Source organism: Diceros bicornis, chromosome 20 (genome assembly GCF_020826845.1).
Source record: "Diceros bicornis minor isolate mBicDic1 chromosome 20, mDicBic1.mat.cur, whole genome shotgun sequence".
NCBI lineage: Eukaryota > Metazoa > Chordata > Mammalia > Perissodactyla > Rhinocerotidae > Diceros > Diceros bicornis.
Genome location: NC_080759.1, coordinates 55,987,474 through 56,010,802, shown reverse-complemented (window position 1 = coordinate 56,010,802; position 23,329 = coordinate 55,987,474). Strand labels below are relative to the sequence as shown.

General features: G+C 41.6%; 1 protein-coding gene across 1 annotated transcript in view; it reads left to right on the top strand.

Moving 5' to 3' along the window:
- Positions 1–23,329, top strand: part of ADCY2 (adenylate cyclase 2) — a 278,833-nt gene that overhangs the window by 137,796 nt on the left and 117,708 nt on the right. Inside the window, exons 3-4 of the mRNA XM_058563511.1 lie at positions 16,253–16,401; positions 22,865–22,976. Of these exons, the coding sequence (XP_058419494.1) occupies positions 16,253–16,401; positions 22,865–22,976 (261 nt within the window). The remainder of the gene's footprint in view (positions 1–16,252; positions 16,402–22,864; positions 22,977–23,329) is intronic.

Genomic DNA, 23,329 nt, shown 5'->3' with positions numbered 1-23,329 from the left:
TAAGAAGCCTGAGGTCCATCAATTGAATTGAAGTTTTTGGATGCTCCTAAAGACCTTCTGCTTTATCATAATTGCATATATCATATGCAAAGAACATTTTGCTTCAGGTAGTGTGGAATGGTGTGCTTTTATCAGCTACTAGAAAAGTATTTTAGTAAAATAACTAGATAGAAAACAGAACATTCCCAGATATTTCAATGGATCACTTAAGAGTGAATCATGAAACATGCCTAAATGCCATTTCATTAATTTTCCTCTTTCCTTTCAAAATTGTTTATTAAAAGATATCTCCTCAATCCTATCCAATTTTTGTTTACTTTTATTTTCTTGACAAAAAGTCAACATTAGTTTAAATAAAACGCTTTTTCTGAACTAATTCATATGAATTTACATCTAAAACAATCTCAAAATAAATTGAAAGTGACTCATTGCATTTTTAGACAGCTGCTTAATTTCCATTATCTATCTTGTTTGTGTTGAGGCACTTTTAAGAATTATTTGCCAAGAGTTAATTTGAAGTAGAAGCCAAAGTGTGAGCAAGTTGTACAGAATGAAGTAGCATTCACCTTGTTTCCTCACTGAGAGCCAATCCTCCTGTGTCTTATCCTACATGGTTTAAGTTCAGCCTGGAGCAAGTGTTTGGACAAGGATGAGAAGAGAGATAAGTTGTGTGTAGAGTTGGACATGGAGTGACTTCACAGAAAGTCAAGTTGGAATCCAAGATAGGTGAGCTTCTTGACTTAAACTTAGAGCATCTGGGGTCCTTATGAAGATGCCCTGAGCCTCCAGGTTTACTGTAGAAATTATTTAACCCTTGGATCCACGCGCCTTTGGAACCATGATCATTGTCATCCAGTCTGTGTCCGATGGCCGTTTTTTCCCCATGCCTTGAATCTGGGCAGGCATGTTTCTCATTTTGACTAGTAGAATATGAGGAAGTGATGCTGTGTGAAGTCTGGAGTCCACGCCTTATGAGGCCCTGAAGATCCCCTCTCGCTTTCTGGGACTGCTGCCCCGAGATCACCATTAGGAAGCCAGTCCAGCCTAATGGAGGTTGAGTGGCCTCATGGAGTAGAACCAAGGCCCCAGCTGCCTGCCAGCACTACTGCCAAACAGACGTGTAAGTGGGTCCATGTTGGCTTCCAGCCAAGCCAACTCTGCAGTTGAATGCAGTCATGTGACTGGCCCACAGCAAAACCAGCCAATCCACAGAATTACAAAGGAAAAAAAAACACATCATTGTTTTAAACCACCAGTTTTGAGGTGATTTGTTTTGCAGCAATAGATAACTGAAATACATTCCTGCTCTAAACCAGGCTTGGGCTCAAATCAGCAATGGGCCTCGGAGCTGGTGAAAATAACATGCTCTTTTACTTATAAATCACTGCCTAGGATTCAGTATTTTATCAGACATCAGCCTTTCACACATCAATTTAATATACTTAAAAATCTACTTACTGTTTGACAAATATTTTTATTGGCATGACAAAGTTGAGAATTCCCAAGCTTATATATGCTGATGTAGTTACTCAAATTAATCAATAATTTTTTTAATATAATATAGCATCTTCTCATTAGCCAGGACTTTCATTTCCATTATGATGTCGGTTTTTGTTTCCAGCAGAAAACGTGCCCTCTTTTCACTATGGCAGGGCTGCGGCTCATAAGTTCTTCTTTCCCTCTTCTGCTGCTCCATGCTGCATTCTGGGCTGTGCGCCTTCCATTATGCTGCGTTGCCGGAGTCAGCGACAGGAGGAGCCCTCGCCGACGTAGTTTACGTGAGCACTTGGACTCGTACCTGAGAATAACAAAGAAGAGAGTGCAGCTCCACCAGCTCTAGAAAGATCGGATCTCAGGGCAGCTTTCAGAAAAATATATGAAAGAATTTAAATGCTCTTCGTTCTGCACAGTTGCCCTAGAAATCTATGCATGCATGCCAACTACTGCATATTGTGACAAAATCAAAAGATATCTATCTATGTATCTTTATCTACATTTATTAGCTACATCCTCCCATTATTTCTTCTAATGGAAAAAAATCACAGGTTTTTAAAAATTACCAAAAAAAATTATTCAAAATGTCTTCCTTTTCTGCTGCCACACTCTAGGATGTCTTCCTGTTTCCTCCTGACACCTTACAGGGTGGAAGAAACCTAGAAGTGGAAGAAACAGTGGAAATACACTCAAACACCTCTCAGGCTACAAGGAGAACACTGAGGGCCAAGGCAGTTACATAATTTACCCACTATCCACTTATGAGTGACAGAGCTGAGGCCAGCATGTTCTCCTGACTTCCATCATTGAAAACTCAGACTACTTAATGAGCTGCCCAGTGGAAATCTTACTCCAAGTGTAATGAGGCCTTATCCACACATTCGCGCATTCCTTCCTGTATCCGTCTGCCAAATATTTATTGAGTGTCTACTATGTGTTGGGCTCTGTGTTCTGTACTGGGAATATAATTTTGAAGAAGGCACAGTCTGGCTGCACCGACACCTACAACCTTGGGCGGTAAAGTAAACAGGTGATTTCAGTGGAGTTCAGGGGTTAACATTGGATGCTAAAGCAGCCCACAGCACCTAACCCTGTTGAGGTGGGGAGTATCTGCAGGACAGCTCTCGGGGAGGAGGTGATGGAGGAGGTGGTATGTGACCAGAAGCTTTCCTGAAGAATTGGCAGGGATAACCTTAGGGAAGGAAGGTAGGTGCGGGTGGGAATGGCGTGATGGAGCCAGTGGTCTGGGTCCTGGGGCCACATGCTCTCCAGGGAGGAGGTGAGCACAGTGTTGGGCTGATGATGCTCAGGATTCAGAAGAACTGGACCACAGCCTCAAGAGAAGGAGGAGGAAGTAAAGGAAGTGGGGTTCATGGGGGTATAGCGTATCTTGTACATACTGGAGGGCTTGGATTGTCAGTAGAAACATTTAGAGCTGGGGCTGACCTGATTTGGCTGTTTCACATTTTAGAAAGACTTCTGCTGCAGAAGAGAAAGGGTGAATGAGAGGGGAGGTTGGAAGGGAGGCAGCCCAGTTAGGAGGTGGTCCACTCATCAGATGAGTGACAGAGGTGGCCAAGAACTGGATAGAGGCAGTAGGTCAGGGAAAGGGGCAAGTTCTGTAGTATGGAGCTGCTTCACTGGACCTGGGACGGTAAGAGGGAAAGAGTAATCAAGGATGAGAGCAGGTGTCTGCTTGGGCAGCTAGGCAGATGGTTAACCTTTAACTGAACTAAGGTTACAACAGGAGGGGCAGCTCTGGGAGGGAAGGTGATAGTTTTCGTTTTGGAAATGCTGCATTTGCGTTCTCTGCATGTGACAGAGACCACTATTTTTTCTCCTAATATCCGTTCTCTCTTTCTTCTATAGTAAGAGGATCTTTTTAGCTGGGCACATGCCACCCTGGATAAAGACATGTCCCAGCATCCCTTAGAGCTGAGTAGAGCCTCTGACGACCTCTGGCCCACGGCATGTGAGCAGAAGTCATAGTATACTTCTGAGTGATGCTATGGAGAGGTGTGCTCTCCCATTCTGGAAGGATGGGGACAAAAAACTGAGCGAGTGGTGGACCATGGAGTCCAGGGCGGAAAGGAATGGAAGTAAAGGAAAGGGGGTGATTATAGGGGAAAAGTACTCTACACAGAGATCCAAAGGAGGAGTCTCACATTTGGAGCAGTGATTCTCAACTAGAGGAGATTTTGACCCCTAGGGAGCATTAGCACTGCCTGGAGGTGGTTTGCTTTGTCACAGCTGGGGATGGGGGTTCCACTGGCATCTAGTGGGTAGGAGCTACTAACATCTAGTCTAGTCCAAATCTAGTCTAGTCTATGGGGTTCTTGCTGCTAAACATCCTACAGTGCACAGGACAGCCCCCACAGCAAAGAACTATCCAGCCCCAGATGCCAATAGTGCTGAGGGTGAGAAGTCATGATTTAGAGGATAGGCAGACAAGGTAAATGCCTACAGTGAAATTACAACACAATAGGGCATGGTGAGGACTATGGCAAGCTGTGTAGTGCATGACCTGCCTAAAGGGCTTTGAATTCTTTAAACCTGCACACACACAAACACAGATGTGTACTCTCTGCAAGTCAATCAGAGCTCACCTGGCTGGTGAGGTCCAGGCCACGGGCTGTCAGTTTGCTTCCTCTGGACTTGAAATTTTGATGAGTCGTAAGAATAAATATCTTAATAGATGAGTCTTACGAATAAATAAATGAGTTAGAAAACACACCAAGGCCAGGTTTCCTGCTCCATTCCCTGTATGATTTAAAAACCTTGAGTTATCATTGCATGCAACTTACAAGAAAATCTATTATAAGATTTTTTTAATTATAGAAGCTGCAAGCCATGACTTATTTTTCTTTGTCAGGTAGCAGTGCATATGAGACTCTGAACAAGAATCACAGTTTTTAGCTAATATTTGTTGTGATTCTCTCCAAAGACAGAACTATTAGTGAAACTTAGGTGGGAGATTCCCTGAAAGAAAAGCTATGGTCTGATGACTCAGAATGCATTTCCTAAAGACAAAGACAAAGCTTAGGAATGATTGAGTGCCTACAGTATCAGTACCATCAAGTGTGTAGCAAGTTAACAGTCGAGCGAGCTGCAGCTGAAGGGCACCTATATTCTTGAGTTTGAACCACAGTCATTTCATTTGAATTACTTTCAATAAAATTCTAGGAATGTGACAGCCCCTCATCTTTTTGCCCTGATGATTTTGCTGTACATTTTGCTGCTTGCATCTTTAATTTTATCTGAAGAAGCTTAGGACATTGCTTGATTAGCAGAATGGGAATTAGTGCAGTTCTGCCAACTTTCTTTTCTCTTTTATTATCCTCTCCTTGAAAAGTTGATGTTACGCAGAAATGATGGGTACGTCTCTCGGTATCAACCACATCAGTGCCCAAGGGAACAATTAGTGTTTGAGGGCAGGCACAATATTTAAAGGGTGTTGTCTGCTGGGTTGTGTCTTTGGATGCTTTTCTCTGGAGGTTGGCATTGGGGCACTTAATTTTTCAGGGCAAATAAGTAGAAATGTGAACACCTATCTCAGCACAATAGTCCTTGGATCACCTCCCCAAGCCTGCTATTCAACTTTGCATTCACAGCGGAAGATGTAAAGACTCACTTTAGGATTCAGTCGTGAGTTCATGAGAGAAACGTCAAGCAGTGTCGTCCAGAAATCTCCTCTTCAAAGAAAGCCTTCCGATGTTGGCTGTGATTTGCTTTGTGCCCCAGTGTTGCCTGGGGAGTGCTGCTGGCATGGGTGTGGATTGGATGGGTGGGAAGAGGCTGAGGGCTGTTGACTGTGTAGGAGACCTATAATACTCACTCCAAGAGCAATTTTGCTTTGAGGTTCAACTCTCCAAGTTCAGCGGAGTTAGAAAAAAAGGGACATTTTTCTCACTGAAAAAAAAAAAAGGGAATCAATCATGCCAAGAGACACTACCATATGGAACAGTTTCCCTCCCTGTCACTAGCAGAAGCTGTTATCTGTTCTTGTACCTGTTTATGTATTGTCTCTTTTTTCTGGACGCAGTTTAGCAGACTGGTTAAGAGCACTAACTACTAACTACCTCCGTGGGTTCAAATCTCGACTCCACCACCTCCCTGATGAGCGATATTTAGCAGGTCACGCGACTTGTTTGGTCTTCAGTTTCCTCTCTGTAAAAATGGGGAAAGTAATAACACCTGCCTCATTGGGTTTGGGGGAGAATTAAGCAAGGTAACACGAATCGCTTAGAACTGGGACTGGTGCATGGAAGGTAGTCAGTAAATATTTGTTGAATGGAAAAAAATATCTTGAATTAAGAGCACAGCCTCTGCATTCTAATAGAGCTATTCTGTAATTTCCTGCGAAGAATAGGAATAATTGGTGTGCACGTACAAGAGAGGTCCGTTGTTCTTTGATCAGCAATTCTGAACGCCCCAAATGTGAACTTATAGACCTTTTTGGAGGCAAAATTTAATAGCAACATTGAAGGGCCCAGTCTCCCCTCCAAAGCTACACACCTTTCTGGCACCGACCCTCACCCCTTCACACTTCTCTTACACTCATTACGGTTTCCTAAATCTAAGCCTCCAGGCTTAGACAGAGCAGCCCACTGCAGACTTGAATCCCAAGCTGCTGAGGGGTTAAGTGAACCCACAGCCTCCCCACTATCAAGGAGGCAGCTAGATCTGCCTAGCTAGGTCTGCAAAGACAGACTCCAGTGCTCTTTTCTCTGTACTTTTCCTGGGTGATGTTGTGATTATCACAGTGTAACAGTGCACTGCCAACATTCTCAAGTATGGGAACACTCGGCTGGCTGAGGAAAGCCCATTGCTTTTGTATCCAAGGAGAATAAACATTTTAATTGGAGAATATAGACAACAATTTGTATGTATGATGACACTGCCACCAAGCAGAATGGGTAAATCCTCATGACTTCAGCCTTTGGTTAGAGATAATCTTTTAGAGAAGTTATCCCTGTTTTTTATCATGGAAGAAGTGCCAGTTAGTACAGAAGTGCCCCACGCTGGGTGGGGTAATTCCTACACTGGGTGGTTCCTACACCCTTAAAGGAGTCCAGGGCCATCCCCTAGCCCCTTCTTCCCTGGCCTGCAGTGCAGACCATGTAGGCTTAACGGTGTGGGCTTTGGAGTCACGAAGACCCTGCCCCACTTGCTCCTCGTGGGCCCAGTAACCTTGCTGAGCCTCACCCTCCTCTGTTCTGTGAGGAAGAATCAGTTCCTCACAGAGGCGCTTTCCGACCTTTGGGACTGGAGCCTCAGCTCGCACTCATGGGGGAAGATGCCTATGTGAGTGAGTGAGCGAAATCTCACCAAGTCAAAACAGCTGTGAAAATCCTGTGCACACCAGGACCCAGCACATGGGTTGGTGTACATGCCCTGGTACATACAGTATAGCGTCTGTCCAAATAGCTAGGGTATGCCATGGCAAAAATCGCCCCCAAATCGAAGTGGCTAGCAATAATAATGCTTTCTTGCTTGTATTTGTCCAACATGAGTGGACTGCCACTTTGCACCATGCACGGGACCCAGGATCAGAGTAGCCTCTACCTGGGATGTCGCTGTTCCCCAAAGTGGATGGAAACAAAAGCATGGTGAGCCCCACACTGGCTCTCAAAGCTTCTGCTCAGAAGGGGCACACACCATGCTGTTCACATCTTGTCAGATGTGACGAGACTTCTTCTGGTCAGAAGAAGTCACATGGCCAAGCCTGTGGTCAATGAAGAAAGGAAAGAAAAGGCCAACACACATTTCATAACAACAATTCAGGCTGCTGCAAGTGTTGTGTGTGTATATAACTGCATTGTGTATCTAGTCGTCTATAGCATATAGTTTCATTGGGGAATTGCATTTAAATGTTAAAATATTTAGTTTTGCTCCAAGCAACCTTTCATCAAATTGATTCCAACATGCTACTTCTTTTTATTTCTTTTTATCATCTCCTTCTGTTAATGGTATTATCAACATCTGTTTGTATGGTGGGATTCTCTTTGGGTGATTCAGCAACACTGGTGTTGAGGTATGTTGTGCTCAGACCTTGTGGGTGCACCTGCCTGAGAGATGCCCATGTTACTCAGGGACTCTTCCCACTATCTTGCTCTGGGTGTGTGTGCAGCACGTGCCCTGCCACCTGGTCGAGAGAACAAAGCTGTGCCTCTTCTCTTAGGACCTCCATATTCTGCCACCCAGGGACTGAATATTTTCTACCTTATGAGTGTCTTTTTTTTCCACCAGAGGCTCTATTTTAGAGAATTGAATTGACATTGATGGTAAACAGTTCAAGTTTAGAAGTATCAATTTGCTGTCATCCATGACTATAGACATAATTTATAATTTGACTTGATTAGCCCTTTGTTCTCTAACTTCTCTTAACTGAAGGGCAATCACATGTGAGTGATAATTTCATTCTTTCCATCTTCTATTAATGATGTGCTCTCTAAAATCCTCTCAGTCATCTCAGTAAGCTTACAAATCAGAGTGAGTGGAGAGAGCTGTCAGTGGCTGTGAGGTTGGAAGACACAAGTTCCGTTTGGTCTTGACTTCCTAGTGAATACCACCCACTATACCCCCTGTAAGCCACGCCTGTATCTATTTTGCCTTTTTTTAATCAAAAATATTTAAATTTAAATGAAATTGAGTGTGACCAGGGTTTGTAAAATGAGACAGCAATATATGTATGCAATGAAAGGATTTACTGTTTTATAAAAGGGAACAGTGATTTGTTGAAATGCATATTGATTTTAATTTGCACAAAGCGTTCCAGTTTTCCTAAACGGTGGAATACACAAGCCATCTTTCCCTTTGCACACAAACACTGGCTGTTAACATAGGCCCACCAGAACTCTTGGCCCTTCTTCATCCTCCTCCTACTCATTGAAGTCACTCTTCAAGAACCAGCACAAACTCAGTCTCCTCTCAAGTGGTCTTTCCTTTCCTGCCGTCCTTCTTACAGTCTTTTCTACCATGTTGGGATTTAAGCACTTGAGTTCTTTCCTCTGTGTCACTAATTGTTTGACTCAAAAACAGTGTGAGGTAAATTCTAGAAAGGGTCTCTTGTGGTTCCATAAAATGCTAGGAACTTACATGGACATGGAGAATTTTACTCAGCTAGTCCAATAGACATATTTTTGAAACAACCAAACGGAGACCCAAAGGATGGAATGATTTGACTGAGGTCTTCTAGGTAGAGGCAGAGAAAGAGCAGGAACCCACACCTTCTCCTATTTGAGTGCTGTTTCTACTACAAAGTGCTGCTACTCTCTATCATACATAAATATGATGACTGCTTTTCTGTAAAAGTCAGAGAAAGATAAAGCAAGACCTTTCAAATAATAAGAGTATTCAGTGTGTTCCAACTGACTGATGTGAAGCAAGATTTCCAAGGAGGGACCTAAGAGAAACAAGCTCAATTTTATAACAGCAACTGCAACAATAGTTGTTACTAGAACTTAATTTTGGTATGTGCTGGTGATGGAGGGTTGGAGCTGATGGAGGATGCTTATTCTTTGAGACCTGCAGATGTGAAGCTGGCTGCTAGAGAAGATGGGAGCTGGGGGAAGGTGTTGACATCTTCTCTTCATGACCCCGGCAGGTATTTTCCAAGTGCAGTGTTTTTAGCGTTTGATTCCAAATGGACACCTAGTCCTTTCATACTGCAGGACAGTATTGAATGGCGTCATCTCTCTCCTCAATACCACATGTAACTCAGTGGCTGCTTAGGGATCTAGTGTCTGTCCATTTTGATAGCTGCATTTTGTTGGGAGGAGGAAAATTTATAACAATATCCCTTCTGTTCATTACATTGGTTTGGCATCCCAATGTAATTGAATTGTGTTTAAAATAAGAACTAAATAGAAATAAGAATTTTGAAGGTGGGGCTGGCCTGGTGGCATAGTGGTTAAGTTCGCTAGCTCCACTTTGGTGGCCTGGGGTTCATGGGTTCGGATCCCTGGTGTGGACCTACGTGCCGCTTATAAAGTCATGCTGTGGCAGGCATCCCATACATAAAAAAATAAATAAATAAATAAAGGAAGATGGCCACGGATGTTAGCTCAGGGCCAGTCTTCCTCACCAAAAGAATTTTGAAGGGGAAAATTTTTTTAATTCTTATGAAAGGACCATGTCACTGTCATACTCCCTTTTGAAAAGTAAAGCAAATTTAAATATGTATCGCATGCATGGTTCATTGAAGGGACAGGCTATAATATATATTACTATATCTTAGCTCAAAATTTAAGTACAAGTCTTCTTTGCTTAAATTGGATTTTTGTATCAACCAAAATAATCTCAAACATAGCATAAAAATATAAAGTTATAATATCTTCTTAGTTTCGTTATATTCGAAACACTTCCGAGTTAGAGTGTCCTGAACTTTGATCAATAGTACATTGAAATTTACTAACTCTGTAGCTCTTCTATGAGGCACAATGTAAAAGAACAAGGTTTAGGAAAAATTTATTGCTGATAAATAATAATTAGAGATTTACTCAATTGATGTGTTGAAATGGAACCTTTAAACCAAGGCCACGTTACTCATCGGATAACCTTTGAATATACCAGAATTAGCCAAATTCTCTGTAGTTAGACCATCTTTTCTAGCAAGAGAAACAAGTAGTAATGGTATGCATCGATCAGTTTAATGACAACTTGATTTTTCAGAAGTCCTTTTAAGGAATTTCTCCAGTGTACTTGGAAATAATGTAGCCAGGTTATATCCAGGATGTTAAGCACTTTAGTTTGTGTGTTGCTTTCAGATGATTTGGCAGGGCACACCACTACATTAGGAAAAAGCTGGAATATTATTGGAAATACTAACTTTATCAGATTATGAATTGAGTTGAAATAATTGAGTTGAAATTTACCATGTGTGCCATAATATTGAACTTTTCTTTTAGAGCGTAGCATTTTATAAGGGAAGAAAGACAAATTTAAAAGGGTCTTGATTCACCACATTTGAGTACAGGCTTTTGTTTGAGACCCACCTCATTGCCCAGTGCCCTGATCACCAGGAGGACATGGACAGACCTTGAAGCACAGATCCCATACCCGGGCTCTAATCAGAGGTCTTGCGGTCCACTGGTGGTACCAGAATTGTGTGATAGTGGGGAAGCTTTGGGTTCTTTTATTTGGCTGTTTGGCTGTTACCAAAATCTTTAATCTAGTCTAAATTCACACAGATTCTTTAATACTTAAAAAAAAGAAAATTTTGGTTTATACAACATATGAAGTTTGTTTCCTGTATTTTTCAAACTGCTTATAAAAAGCCAGTCATCCGTCTACATTTGGGTCTAAAATAAAGATCATAATTTGCATTTGGTCATTAAATGAGGCTACAACCAAGGAAGAGAATTACTATACTTGATTCTTCTTTTTTGTTCATGGAATCTGTGTCTTTCAGGAAAGGCTGGCTCTGTGTGCTTTGGGGTTTAGCATATTATTACTATGGACTACAGGAGGAGAAGAGAAGATGCTTAGAAATGTCTCAGTTAGGTTACCCCAAGCATGCTCTAAGACATGGCTCTGGGTAGAGTCATTTAGTTGAGATGTGGTTCCAAGTAGCAGAGGGAGAGAATGGACTGGGGAGGGAGGTCAGTTATTGAGAGCGGCTGCTGGTGGCAACGGGGGCTCAGTCCTGCTGGGGACCCTCTGAGGGAAGTGTGGAGCATGCTCAGATCCACCCACTGAGGCGAGTGGGTGCAGAAGTTGGGGTATTTATCCATCAATTGCTTCCTCATTGGTTGAGACGCAGGAAACTGTAGAGTTAGAAAGGAACAAGCTGCCTCCCAGGTAGCAGAGGGAATATGGGTAGGATGCTGACAGCACCGGCAACAAGAAGCATGACTAGAAACTAATGTAAACATCAGAAAAGTCTACTGCTGCTTTTAAATTCAGCAAAAGACTGCACTAAATCCACACACATACACAGGTTATCATCATAAAATAATAATGCAGAAGTACATAAACTGAGCGTTGTGACCTGGTACATTTTATTTCTTCTTAGCCCTTGACTCATCCCATGAAAAAAAGTACAAAATTGGTGTTAATCTGATTAATCCAGTCATCACACATCTCTGTAGACACACAGATTCCACTGGGTTTCTAAATAGGTAGCCTAGATTCGTAATCTGTTTTATTCTACATGCTAACATACCGTAACACTGTTTCAGAAGTCAACAAATTTATATTCAATGTCTATTTGCTTTGATTGTGACTGAGATTCAATGGCATCTTGGAGCAACATGCCTCCCTTTGCTCCTGTCTGGGGCTGCTCTATTCACATCTGAGAGTGTGAACAGACAGGTCTCCTGATTTTTGTTGACGACAATTTCACACTTTCTTTACTAGATTTCCTCTATTTGTTTAAATAGATTTTGACCATTATGACTCCTTTATAATATTTTGGCCTCACACTCAATCATCCAATACATTGATCGATAGACAGAAAGAAGAGACAGTGACCATTCCATACAGTGTTACTCAGTACATATGGTGCATTCAGTACCTACAGAAATAGAATTAAGTGAATGCAGCCTTAGCATTAGCCTGAACTTTAAGGGACAAAGTCTATCTGCTAAGTACTTCCTTGGATATGGTGTCTGTTTTGTGACTTTCAGACTTCACAAATGTCTAACCATCTGGTTGGTCACAGAGGCCAAAACATGGAAGATTTGAAGACAAGTGGCAAAAGTCTGTATTTGGGGGGTGGACAGCAAAAGACGAGTAGATGATGGAGTAGCTCTTTATATCAAGATTGCAAAAGGTAGTAAAGTGCCATTTATATTTAAAACATAAATCCCATTGTCTTTTCAGGTGAGTTCTGAGATTAGAGAGAGAACAGGCTTATATAGATACCAGGCCATCAACCAAAATTACCAAACTGTCAATTTGTGTATAATAAGGACAGATATTTTTTTAAGTTTTAAAATATGAACATCTATGTTCATGTCATTAGTTGTTTCTTGGTACCCAAGTTCCAGGTGGCTCCATTTTTCTGAGGCCACATGTTTCTTTAATAGGTAAAAATATTACTTGAGGGGCCGGCCCCGTGGCTTAGCGGTTAAGTGCGTGTGCTCCGCTACTGGCGGCCCGGGTTCGGACCCCTGGCTTGCACCGGCGCACCGCTTCTCCGGCCATGCTGAGTCCACGTCCCACATACGGCAACTAGAAGGATGTGCAGCTATGACATACAACTATCTACTGGGGCTTTGGGGGAAAAAAAAAAGGAGGAGGATTGGCAATAGATGTTAGCTCAGAGCCAGTCTTCCTCACCAAAAAGAGGAGGATTAGCATGAATGTTAGCTCAGGGCTGATCTTCCTCACACACACACACAAAAAATATATATTACTTGATTTCTTATTCCATTATTGAACTCAATATTGTCCGTCCTCCTGTTGTTGCTTATCCTGGCCCCTGGCAGGGCTCTGAGGTGTCTCACACAGTCGGACAAGTTTCCTGCTTTTTCAACATTTTGGTTAAGTCCAGAATTTGAACTCGCCTCCTCACCATTAAGCTAAGATGATGCTGCTGTGTTGTTAGATTATTAATGAAATTTGGAGAATAATAGACAGGAATTAGAGCTCAGAATAGGAATCAAATCAAAATGTAACTTCAAGTGGTTGCCAATGTTCATCAGCCATTTCCCAACACAGGGACATTGAATGTTGTCTTTCTGCTTGGGTGCAGCCTGCTGATAGGAAGCTGGGGTCTTTCCTCACCCTGCATGAGTCTTTCTCACGTTCCCTTCATTCCCTGGCCCCATCTGGTGATTGTCTACCAGACAGAAAAAAACAAAGCAATCACTACCTTATTTTGCAGAGTAGTTGATTTTCTCTTTGTGTGAACATCGCTGATCCAGATTTTTCCCAGGCCTTGTATTTATGACCAAGAGGGTCATTAATATGATTTTAAAACATAAGCTTTGTCTGCCCAGGTCTCCACTGTAAGCAGGACCAACAATGAACAGAAGCTTTAAATTCGATTTTTCTTTAATGTGCCCTGGGTAAGATGCTCAGCAGGTCATTCATTCATTCATTCACCAAATAACTACAGAGCAAATGCTACTTTCTAGATGCTCCTCAGGAACTGATAAATAAAGCAATGAACAAGCCTGCCTTCACTGCCCTTCACACCACCAGTCTCTGTGAGTGGAAGGAACCACATTACAGGACATATCACCAGTCTCCACAATAAAACCTTGTGATGTTTTCCCCCTCCAAAAACAATTTTAAAAAATATGTGGACTTGTCCATTCTTTCCTCGAAGACTAAAATATCTACAGTCTATTTTTCTGATATTGATATAGCTCTACGAGCTTTCTTCTCATCAAGATTTTCACAATTTATCTCTTTTTTTGGTATATTTTCTTATTTCCCATATTTCTGTAATCTTGTATTGAGAAGTGTTTATTGTGAGTAGTATAGAGTTATGTTTTATCTTTTTTTTAAATCCAACCTGATAATATTAGTCAATTAATTGGAGTATTTAGTTCATTTACATTTAGTGTCGTTTCTGATACCTTGGGCTAACAACTGCCGTGTTATGATTTGTTTTCTATTTGTCCCACCTGATTTAAGTTTTTTTCACTCTTTATTTCCTTATTTTGGATTGATTGAAGATTTCTTTCCCATTTTCACTGTTAGTCATATGTTCTTTCACTCTTTTTGTTGCTAATGTGGAAATTGCATCCTTTCTTGATTCATTGCAGTCTAAGATAAATTGCTATGTTTTGCCACTTCCCACAGAACCTAGGACCTCAGAACATTTTTAACTCCATTTACTGCCATTTCATCTTTTGTGTTAATGTCACTGTGCGTTTCATTTCTGTTATATTTTAGACCACAGAAGACATTATCCTCATTATTTTGTACAATAAATATTAATTTATGTTTCCCCATATATATATGGACATGTAACTTATTAAAAACTTTTGATTTCTCCATTTTATTTCTTAAATTGAAACAGCAAAGGAAATTTAACAAAAAGTGAAAAGATAATTATTAAATAAAAAGTGTTTTCTTATGTACCAATAAAATTCCCTTTGGTGTGTCAGTACCAGCTTTTATGACAAGTGTTAGCTCCCCGCCCTCTCTGTAAGTTCCTCTTTTGCCTCTATTGCAAGGAAGTTGGTGATAATGCTAATGAGGTAGCGCTGTTTTGATTCAATTGGTTCATATGGATAGGCTCCTGGGAGCAAGTGGCACATAGCAGGTGCTACTGAACTGTTAGTTGCCCTTCTATGTTCTCATATCCCAGTCATGTGGCTTTCTGCAAACACCGCCCTGTCCTTCTAGCCTCATCCGACAGCAAGTGCACCTTGGGTGGGCTCCCTGCTGGATTATGAACAACACAGTATCAGGATGTTGTCTCATTCTTCTTGGCATTTACCAATAGTGGTTTCCAAGGGGCCTGGCATGTAATGGGCAATGATGGATGTTTTCTGAATGGGTGAATAAACAAATGAATGAATGAACAAATGATCAACACTCACTTATACCAGCTCATGGAGAAAGACTCCCTACCATGCACTGAGGTCCCCCCATAGGCACACACTCGATCTCCTATTGACTGCACCTGTCTTTCCCTGCAGCGGGCTGGGGGTAGACTGTGGAGAGGGTTTTCCCATCTTTATCCAGATGCTCCTCTGGCCTACCTTTTGCTCCCTCCGTGGAAGTTCCCAACAGCCACCAAACTGAGCCCAGGAGATGGACACCTGGCCCTGAGAACCTGGGAGGAAAGCCCAGCTTTCCCTCCTCCCCTGCTCCCTCACCACTTTGTCCACGAAAAAAAGAATTTTTTAAGAAAAAAAAAACAGAAAATGTGGAAGACAGAGAAAATGTTTCATTCAACAAATGTTTGTTTATCAACACTGAATATCAGTTGCTAAATCCGCAATACCTGGAAAATATGGTGTTTTCTACAATAGATTAACATTTAAAATACTCTAGGATGAATATAAACTTTCAAAGATTGTCCTTCTATGATACTTTTCCTCAAAAATATATTGCATATTTTCCTTGAAGAGAATGCAAAAGTGCCACTCTGACTGAAATAAATACATATTAAAATAAGTATAATATTGCATGCTATTGTTTACTGGATTTACTGGATTTAGAGAACAAAAATACAAGAAAAGCTCACATTATCATTTCTTTCTGTTCCAACTGTGGTTTCTTACAGATGACCTTTTACAGAACCTCATATTTCTGACTCCATCTTTATAATAGTTTAGAATCACCAACGGGGACTGAATGGTCATCGTAGAGGAAACACAATATTTGAAAATATTTGACTCTCTTATTTAGGAAATGTGGAATATTGGTTGACTTTCTAAAGTGCAATAAAGCTTGTCCTTTATCTCTCAAATGAACAAGCAGGCGAAAATGAGTGTTTTCTATCTTAGACTGGCCACTGGTTTCTGACATTTTAATATGGTTCCTGCTTCACTACTTTACAATCAAAATAGGTAAATAATATCCTTTGGGAAATAACTTTGCCTTCCTTTTTCCTCCTCACTGAAGAACACATGCTTAGAACTTAATAAATAATCGGTAATATAGTAACACACTCTGACCTTACAAAATTTGATTTTTTTTTTCTGTATGTATTTCTAGAATCTTTATTTTAACTTGTTGGAAAGAGTCCTCAAATTGACCCCACTACAAATGAGTGATGATTTCAAATATTACTTGGACGTGACCTTAGTTATGTGAAATCTCTTGGTCTTTCTTCCACACCTGGTTTCAGGAGCGGCTTCTGCTGTCCCTGCTGCCAGCTCACATAGCCATGGAGATGAAAGCCGAGATCATCCAGAGGCTGCAGGGCCCCAAAGCCGGCCAGATGGAAAACACCAACAACTTTCACAACCTGTACGTCAAGCGGCACACCAACGTCAGGTACCTGCCCTGTTCTTGATCCTCGGCCAGCCCAGGGAGCCCGTTGGCCAGATTGGGAACGCTTGTAACCGTGAGCCCTCGTCTTACAACGTCATGTGTCCTTTGTAACTGTGAATGCAGAGTAATCACCACTCCACCCACCCTTCTACCACCGCTTGAGGCCTTCTCCTTAAGATGGGAAAATAGGATCCTCTTTACTCTGTGGAGTTGTCCCTCATTCCCTTGCTTTTCATGGCTGACCAGCAGTCACGGAAGGGCAAGAGGTGGACAGTGGAGTCCTTATTCTGGGAACTTCACGGTCAGATCTCACGTTGTCCCTGGGACCCAAGGGTCAGCTTTGCACTAAGCTTGGAGGAAGGGTCCATAGGCTCTCGGCACAAGGACCAACTCCCCTTTGCAGGGGCAGGGCCTCAGGACAGCCAACACTTTCCAGGGCAGCAGGATGTTCTGCTGTCCATCAGGAATGATGGGTTTCTGGGATATGGCCAACCAGTGACCAAGGTCATAGGGGACTTAATTCATTTATAGTGCAAGTTATTGCTTTTCTGAACCAAGATAGTCATATCTGCTGCCCAGGAGGCCTTTTCTGAAATCATGGTTCCTGGAAAACTAACGTGTTATCAGCTTGGGATTGTGGTCAGGAAGGAGAACAGTGTGGGGCCTCTTCTAAAGAGGAGCTGAGCTCTAGAGAGGAGCTGTGTGGGCCCTCTCTCAGTCTGGAGTGGGCGCTCCCTCCACGCTCCCTGTCTCCCGGCTGCAGCAGAGTGAGGGTGTTCTCATCCCTCACCGTTCTCCGTGCCCACCCATTCCTGATGCCACTTCACTGGGAGTTTGTCCTTTCATCCATTCAGCTATATTGCAGTGGTGCTTTCTGTTCTAGGTGGGTTTTCTCAGTAAGTAACTCGTGCGTGCATCTGGCCTCATTCATTAGTTTTGATGTTATTACTTTAGTTGTCAGAGGTACCCACCCCCGTTCATTAGTTCAGGAACAACCACAGACACGACTGAAGTTTGTTGAGCATTGACTGGGATTGCAATCGGCCTATTTGCCCCCAAGTCCAGACTTGTTCCACTGCATGATGCTGCCTTCCAGCCTGGTTGCTTCAGGTCAAGGATTTTTGAAATTCGTTAATAAAAACAAATTTAACTGCAACTTAAATACATTGCTAAGACAAATCTCATTTTGACACCAGATTTTAGAAGAGGCATATAGAGCTAGTGATAGACACAACCCAGGCATACACAGAGCTAAATATACAATAAGAAATGCATACTGGGAAGGAGCTAACAGAAAAAACAGTTGCATATCCAGTAGGAACTAAGGAAGTGCTATTGAATAAATGAAGAATCAGGAGTAAAATTTTGAAAAAATCATTCCCACCATATTTTGGAATAATAGGAAAAAAACCTATGTATATTTAAAGAACATTCACACATGTTAAGGAGTAAAATTATTTAAAACACTGGCCTGCCTTCAGGTTTTTAAGTGTTTTGCCTACATAATTAAAGAAAACACATTCACAGTATCTGACAAGGTGTGTTATACTAAAAATTGCTCTTTCCAGCCTTAACTGAGAATCAGCAATGCCCCTCTCATCTCAGGAAATGCAGTATTTTTAAGTCACTTATCAAGTATTCAAAACATGTAAAGTAAATGCCTCTGTATCTAAACAGGATCACAGAATATCTTTAAGTAGCAATAATATAATCCAGGAACAAATAGATCTATAAAAATAACTGAAGACACCACAACCTCAGGCATTGATGAAGGGTCTGCATGCTGTCTGTATTAGTTATCAGTTTCTGTGTAACAGATGACCTCAACATGTAGTAGCTTAAAACAGCAATACATATCACCTCACAGTTTCTGTGGGTTCCAATTTGGAAGCAGCTTAGCCAAGCGGTTCTGGCTTAGATTCTCTCATGAGGCCGCAGGCCAATGTCAGCCGGGGCCGCTGGAGGCTCTGCTTCCCAGGTGGCTCCTCACGTAGTTGGCAGGTTAACCTGGCCGTTGGCTGGAGGCCTCAGTTGCTCATCACCAATGTCCTGTTGGTTACCCATACCCAGGTCAGCCCTATCCATTACGGGAGGGGACAATACAAGAATGTGATTACCACGAGGTGAGGAACGCTGGGGCCATCTTGGAAACTGACTACCACACCGTCTAAGGCAGTGGGTTGGTGAAGCAGCGTCAGCTGTCTTCAAAGATTGTCTAGAATATGTTTGCAGTATTGAATTAAATTTAACTTCATAAAATATATTTGGGATCCTAAAGTAACCTATATACTTAAAAATGTAAAAGCTTAAATGGCATGGAATACCAATTATTTTTAAATGAAATATGAAAACATATGGCCTTTTCATCCTGAAACAGGACAAGTGTGAGCAAAGAAGCAGACACAGTGCAAGTGATGGAGATGGTTCAGTCAATACCTGAGTTTTTTTTTTTTTTTTTTTAATGGGAATTACTAGGTTTGTAGTCAGTACCAAAAAGATCAGTTGGTAACTTTTGGTTCTGCTTTGACTATTCATTCAACAAAATGTTTATTCTCTGTTAATTACATTTCCTGGCTATTTACCATGTAATGATAATAATAAAAGTAATGAGGAGGAGGAGGGGATTGAGAAGAGGAATTTATAGACATAAAGGTAACAACTACCGGTTACCTCTTGAATCTTCATCGTCTTCCTCTGAATCCTTCCTGCTAGTGCTTAAACATTCACAAACCCACCACATGTTTAGAAACAAACACATGTCCCTTAATCTAATGCCACCATCCAACTCTGAAACTATCTCTTTCTTCTATGAATTTCATAGCCGAGATTCTAGAAGGATTTTTCCACACTCTTTAACTAACCTTCCTTATTTCCTCTTGCTCCTCAAATTGCTGCTCTCAGGCTTTAACCTGCACCGTGTCACAGAACTCATTCTTGCTAAATTCACCACCAACTATTTTGTTCCCAAATCTGATTATGACTTACTTCTGTATCCTTATGTCATTGGCCACTCTAGTATGCTTGGCCCCATTGACTTTGCCATTGCACTTAAAGAATCCTCCCATCCTTTGGTCTCCATAACATGTATCCCCTTTATTTTCTTCCTACAGTCTCCTTTGTTTTCTCTTCCCCAAATCTAGCCTCTCCTATAAATGAGAGCATTTTCAGTGTTCTCTCCTAGCTCCTCTCTGCTCTCTCCAGCTCTCACTCAGGACTTTAAATACCATCTACATGGTGCTAAGACATGGAACTCAACCATCATTTTCCATACTCATCTACTTAATGGGTGTCTTTCTCTTGGATGTTCTACAGACACCACTATCAAAATCAACACAACCTAAGTTGAGCTAGTCAACTTCCCCTACAAGCTTGATTTGATTTGAACAAACCTAGGCTTGAACCCCATTGCTCAGCCAGAAACTGTGTCTTCATCCTCAATGCTTCCCTCTCCTAGACACTCCCCCACACACAACATCTAATTAGTAACAAAGCCTGGTTCATTCTGCTTCCTATGTATCTCCCATATCTGTCCAGTTCTGTCTAATTTCCCCAGTACTAGACCTTCCATAGGGCTCTTCTGGATTAATGGTATCTGATTCTAACTGACCTGTCTGCCTCCAAGTTTCTGCAGCCAGAATGATTTTTCTAAAGTGGTGAAGTGGTGATCTGATCTCAGCAGAGTCTAGGTTGGGTTCCTATGTGATCCCACAGAGCACTATGCTTCCTCTACCATAACCCTTTGCACTTTGCATCATAGTTACTTGTATACATTTTGAATCTCCCTGCTCTCAAGTAACTTCTGGACCAGCTTAAAACATCTACAACTAGGCTACCTTTGGGCTCCCTCACCCACTATAAGTTTTGACTACAGGAGGCGTTGTGGAGGTTGTAAACAAGAAGTGGAGTCCACTGCCACTGCCACATGTTCTCCCTCCCAATACTACTCAGGATCAGGCATCTCTCTCTGGGCAACCGAAGTTAATTCTTCCTCTTGGACCATGGCTCGGCATCTGTGATCCCTGTCTCTACAAGGGAGCAGGGGAGAAGTAGGGATGGTTTTACAGTATCATCTGAACAGAATGGAGAGTGCAGGAGCCCAGCAGCTCTGATTTTCCTGGACCAGCCAGGAGCCCCTGGCTCCTGTCCATCGGCAGAGGAGGAAGTCTTTCCTCCAGGGTAAAGCCACGAGCCCTGTGCTTGGCGCAGGAGTGGAATGTGGCCAACAGCAGAGATCCAGCCGTGATCTGGCTGCAACCAGGTTGATGGGTGCCACATTATTTATTTTTTCTATTGTGGCAAAATATACACAACATAATATTTAAAATTTTAACCATTTTAAATCGTACAGTACAGTGGCATTAAATACATTCATATTGTTCTGCAGCCATCACCACCATCCATCTCCAGAACTTTTCCTTCATCCCAAACTAAAGCTCCATACATATTAAATAACAACACCCCCTCTTGCTCTCCCCAACCTCTGGCAACCACCATTCTGCTTTCTGTCTCTGTGGTTTGACCACTCTAGGGATCTCATATGAGTGGAATCATCAAGTATTTCTGCCTTTGTGTCTGGCTTATTTCACTTAGCATAATGTCGTCATGGTTCAACCATATTGTAGCATGTGTCAGAATTTCATTTCTTTTAAAAACTAAATAATATTCCATCGTATGTATATACCACAGTTTCTTTATCCATCTATCTGTTAATGGACATTTGGTTTGTTTCCACCTTTTCTACTACAGTCATGCATCACTTAATGACGGGAATATGTTCTGAGAAGTGCATTGTTAGGCAATTTCGTCATTGTGTGAACGTCGTAGAGTGTACTTACACAAGCCTGGATGGTATAGACTACTACACACCTAGGTTATATGGTACTAATCTTATGCGACCACTGTCATATATGCATTCCATCGTTGACCATCATTATGTAGCACATGACTGTAATGTGAATAAGGCTGCTATGAACATGAGTGTGCAAACATCTGTTCAAGTCAATGCTTTCTATTCCTTTGCGTATATATCTAGGAGTGGAATTGCTGGATCTTATGGTAATTCTACGTTTCCTTTTTTGAGGAACCACCATGCTGTTTGCCATAGCGGCTGCACCATTTTACATTCCCACCAGCAATGCGTATGGGTTCCAATTTCTCCACACCTCCAACAACACTTGTTATTTTTTGTTTTTTTGATCGTGGCCATCCTAATGGGTGTGAAGTGGTAGTTATTTTTGTTTCATGGTACATCTTAAACCATACCATATTATCTGAATGTCAAACATCCAGCAGGAAGTTTAGGCTTCTTTATTGGGCCTTTACACAAATCCTAAACATTTTATTGTGTAAGAAAAGTTGTAATGGGGCTGGCCCGGTGGCGCAAGCGGTTGGGTGCGTGCACTTCCCTGCGGCAGCCCGGAGTTCGCTGGTTCGGATCCCGGGTGTGCACCGACGCACAGCTTGTCAAGCCATGCTGTGGCGGCGTCCCATGTAAAGTGGAGGAAGATGGGCATGATGTTAGCCCAGGGCCAGTCTTCCTCAGCAAAAAGAGGAGGATTGGCAGATGTTAGCTCAGGGCCGATCTTCCTCATAAAAAAGAAAAAAGTTGTAGTGCACACACTGGTGCTGGGTTTCCCTCTCTTGACCCCTCAAGGTTTACTCTAAATGGACAGAATTCTAAGGAATCTCACATTTGTCCCACTAGCATGTACATCTCATGAAGGCAGGAAGCTACACCGTCATCTCCTTCAAATGACCTTAAGGGACTCCACACCTTCTCTCCCCACCCTACACTGTTCTCTGGTATAACACTCTACTGTTTTCCTGTATATATTTATTAGCACTGTAATTGGACAGTTGCTGGTGTCTTTTTTTGTTTAATGCATCACCCCAACTAAACTCTGAGCTTTAGGAAGATGTACCATGTCTGCTTCATCCTGGCAGGCAGTAAATAATCCAGAATCTTTTGTTCAGTAGTCTTTCTTTTAAGAATATTATTTTTTCTTTGAATCAATAAGAACAGAATTTGGCTTTTATTGTTTCCCTTCTTCTTGTTTAGGAATTCTTGTAATATAAATTCATATAACAATTCAAATAGAAATATACTCATTTGATATCATAATTATGACAGTGTAATGAACTGTCAGGATGAATACCACGTACACCAGAGGGGGAGGGAGAGGCTGACTATGAGGGAAGAAAGGTCATCAGTAAGAATGGACTAGAATGGACAAAGTGCATCACATGACTTTTTCTTCTCACATTTTAATTAGAAAAATTTACTTCAAAAAAAATTTGAATAGGAAAGTTTAGCAAAATGTTTAAGTATTCCCTAACCAGGGAAATTTTTCTTGTGAAAATGTAAATATAAAGTGTAAAAATATACATACTCTTTTAATGGGAACAACTTATATTCCTTTCTTAATAAATGTAAACTTGCACATTCTGCCTCCCTTTGCTCCCATAGCATCCTATACGCTGACATTGTGGGGTTCACCCGGCTGGCCAGTGACTGCTCCCCAGGAGAACTGGTCCACATGTTGAATGAACTCTTTGGAAAGTTCGATCAAATTGCAAAGGTAAGTATTAGTGATTCACTTCTATTTGAAAATTTATAAAATCCTAGCTGATCTTTTCCCTGGTCTCCTATCAACTTCTTAGTTTTCACAAAATCATCCTTTAGGAATGTTATTTGTATATTTGTTGGATTTATTTGCCATTGAGCCTTGATAAGTCTCAAACCTATATCGGAAATGAGAACTGCCATAGCATATAATTATCACATTTTCATCTATTTTTAAAACTTATGCGTATATGTGATTCAGCACATGTATTATAAATACATTCAAGGTGGTGAGATTTAATTTGCACATCTCTCTGCGCTGTGCTGTTCTAAGATCCTCTTTTTAGGCATTTCAATGTCAAGGAGTTA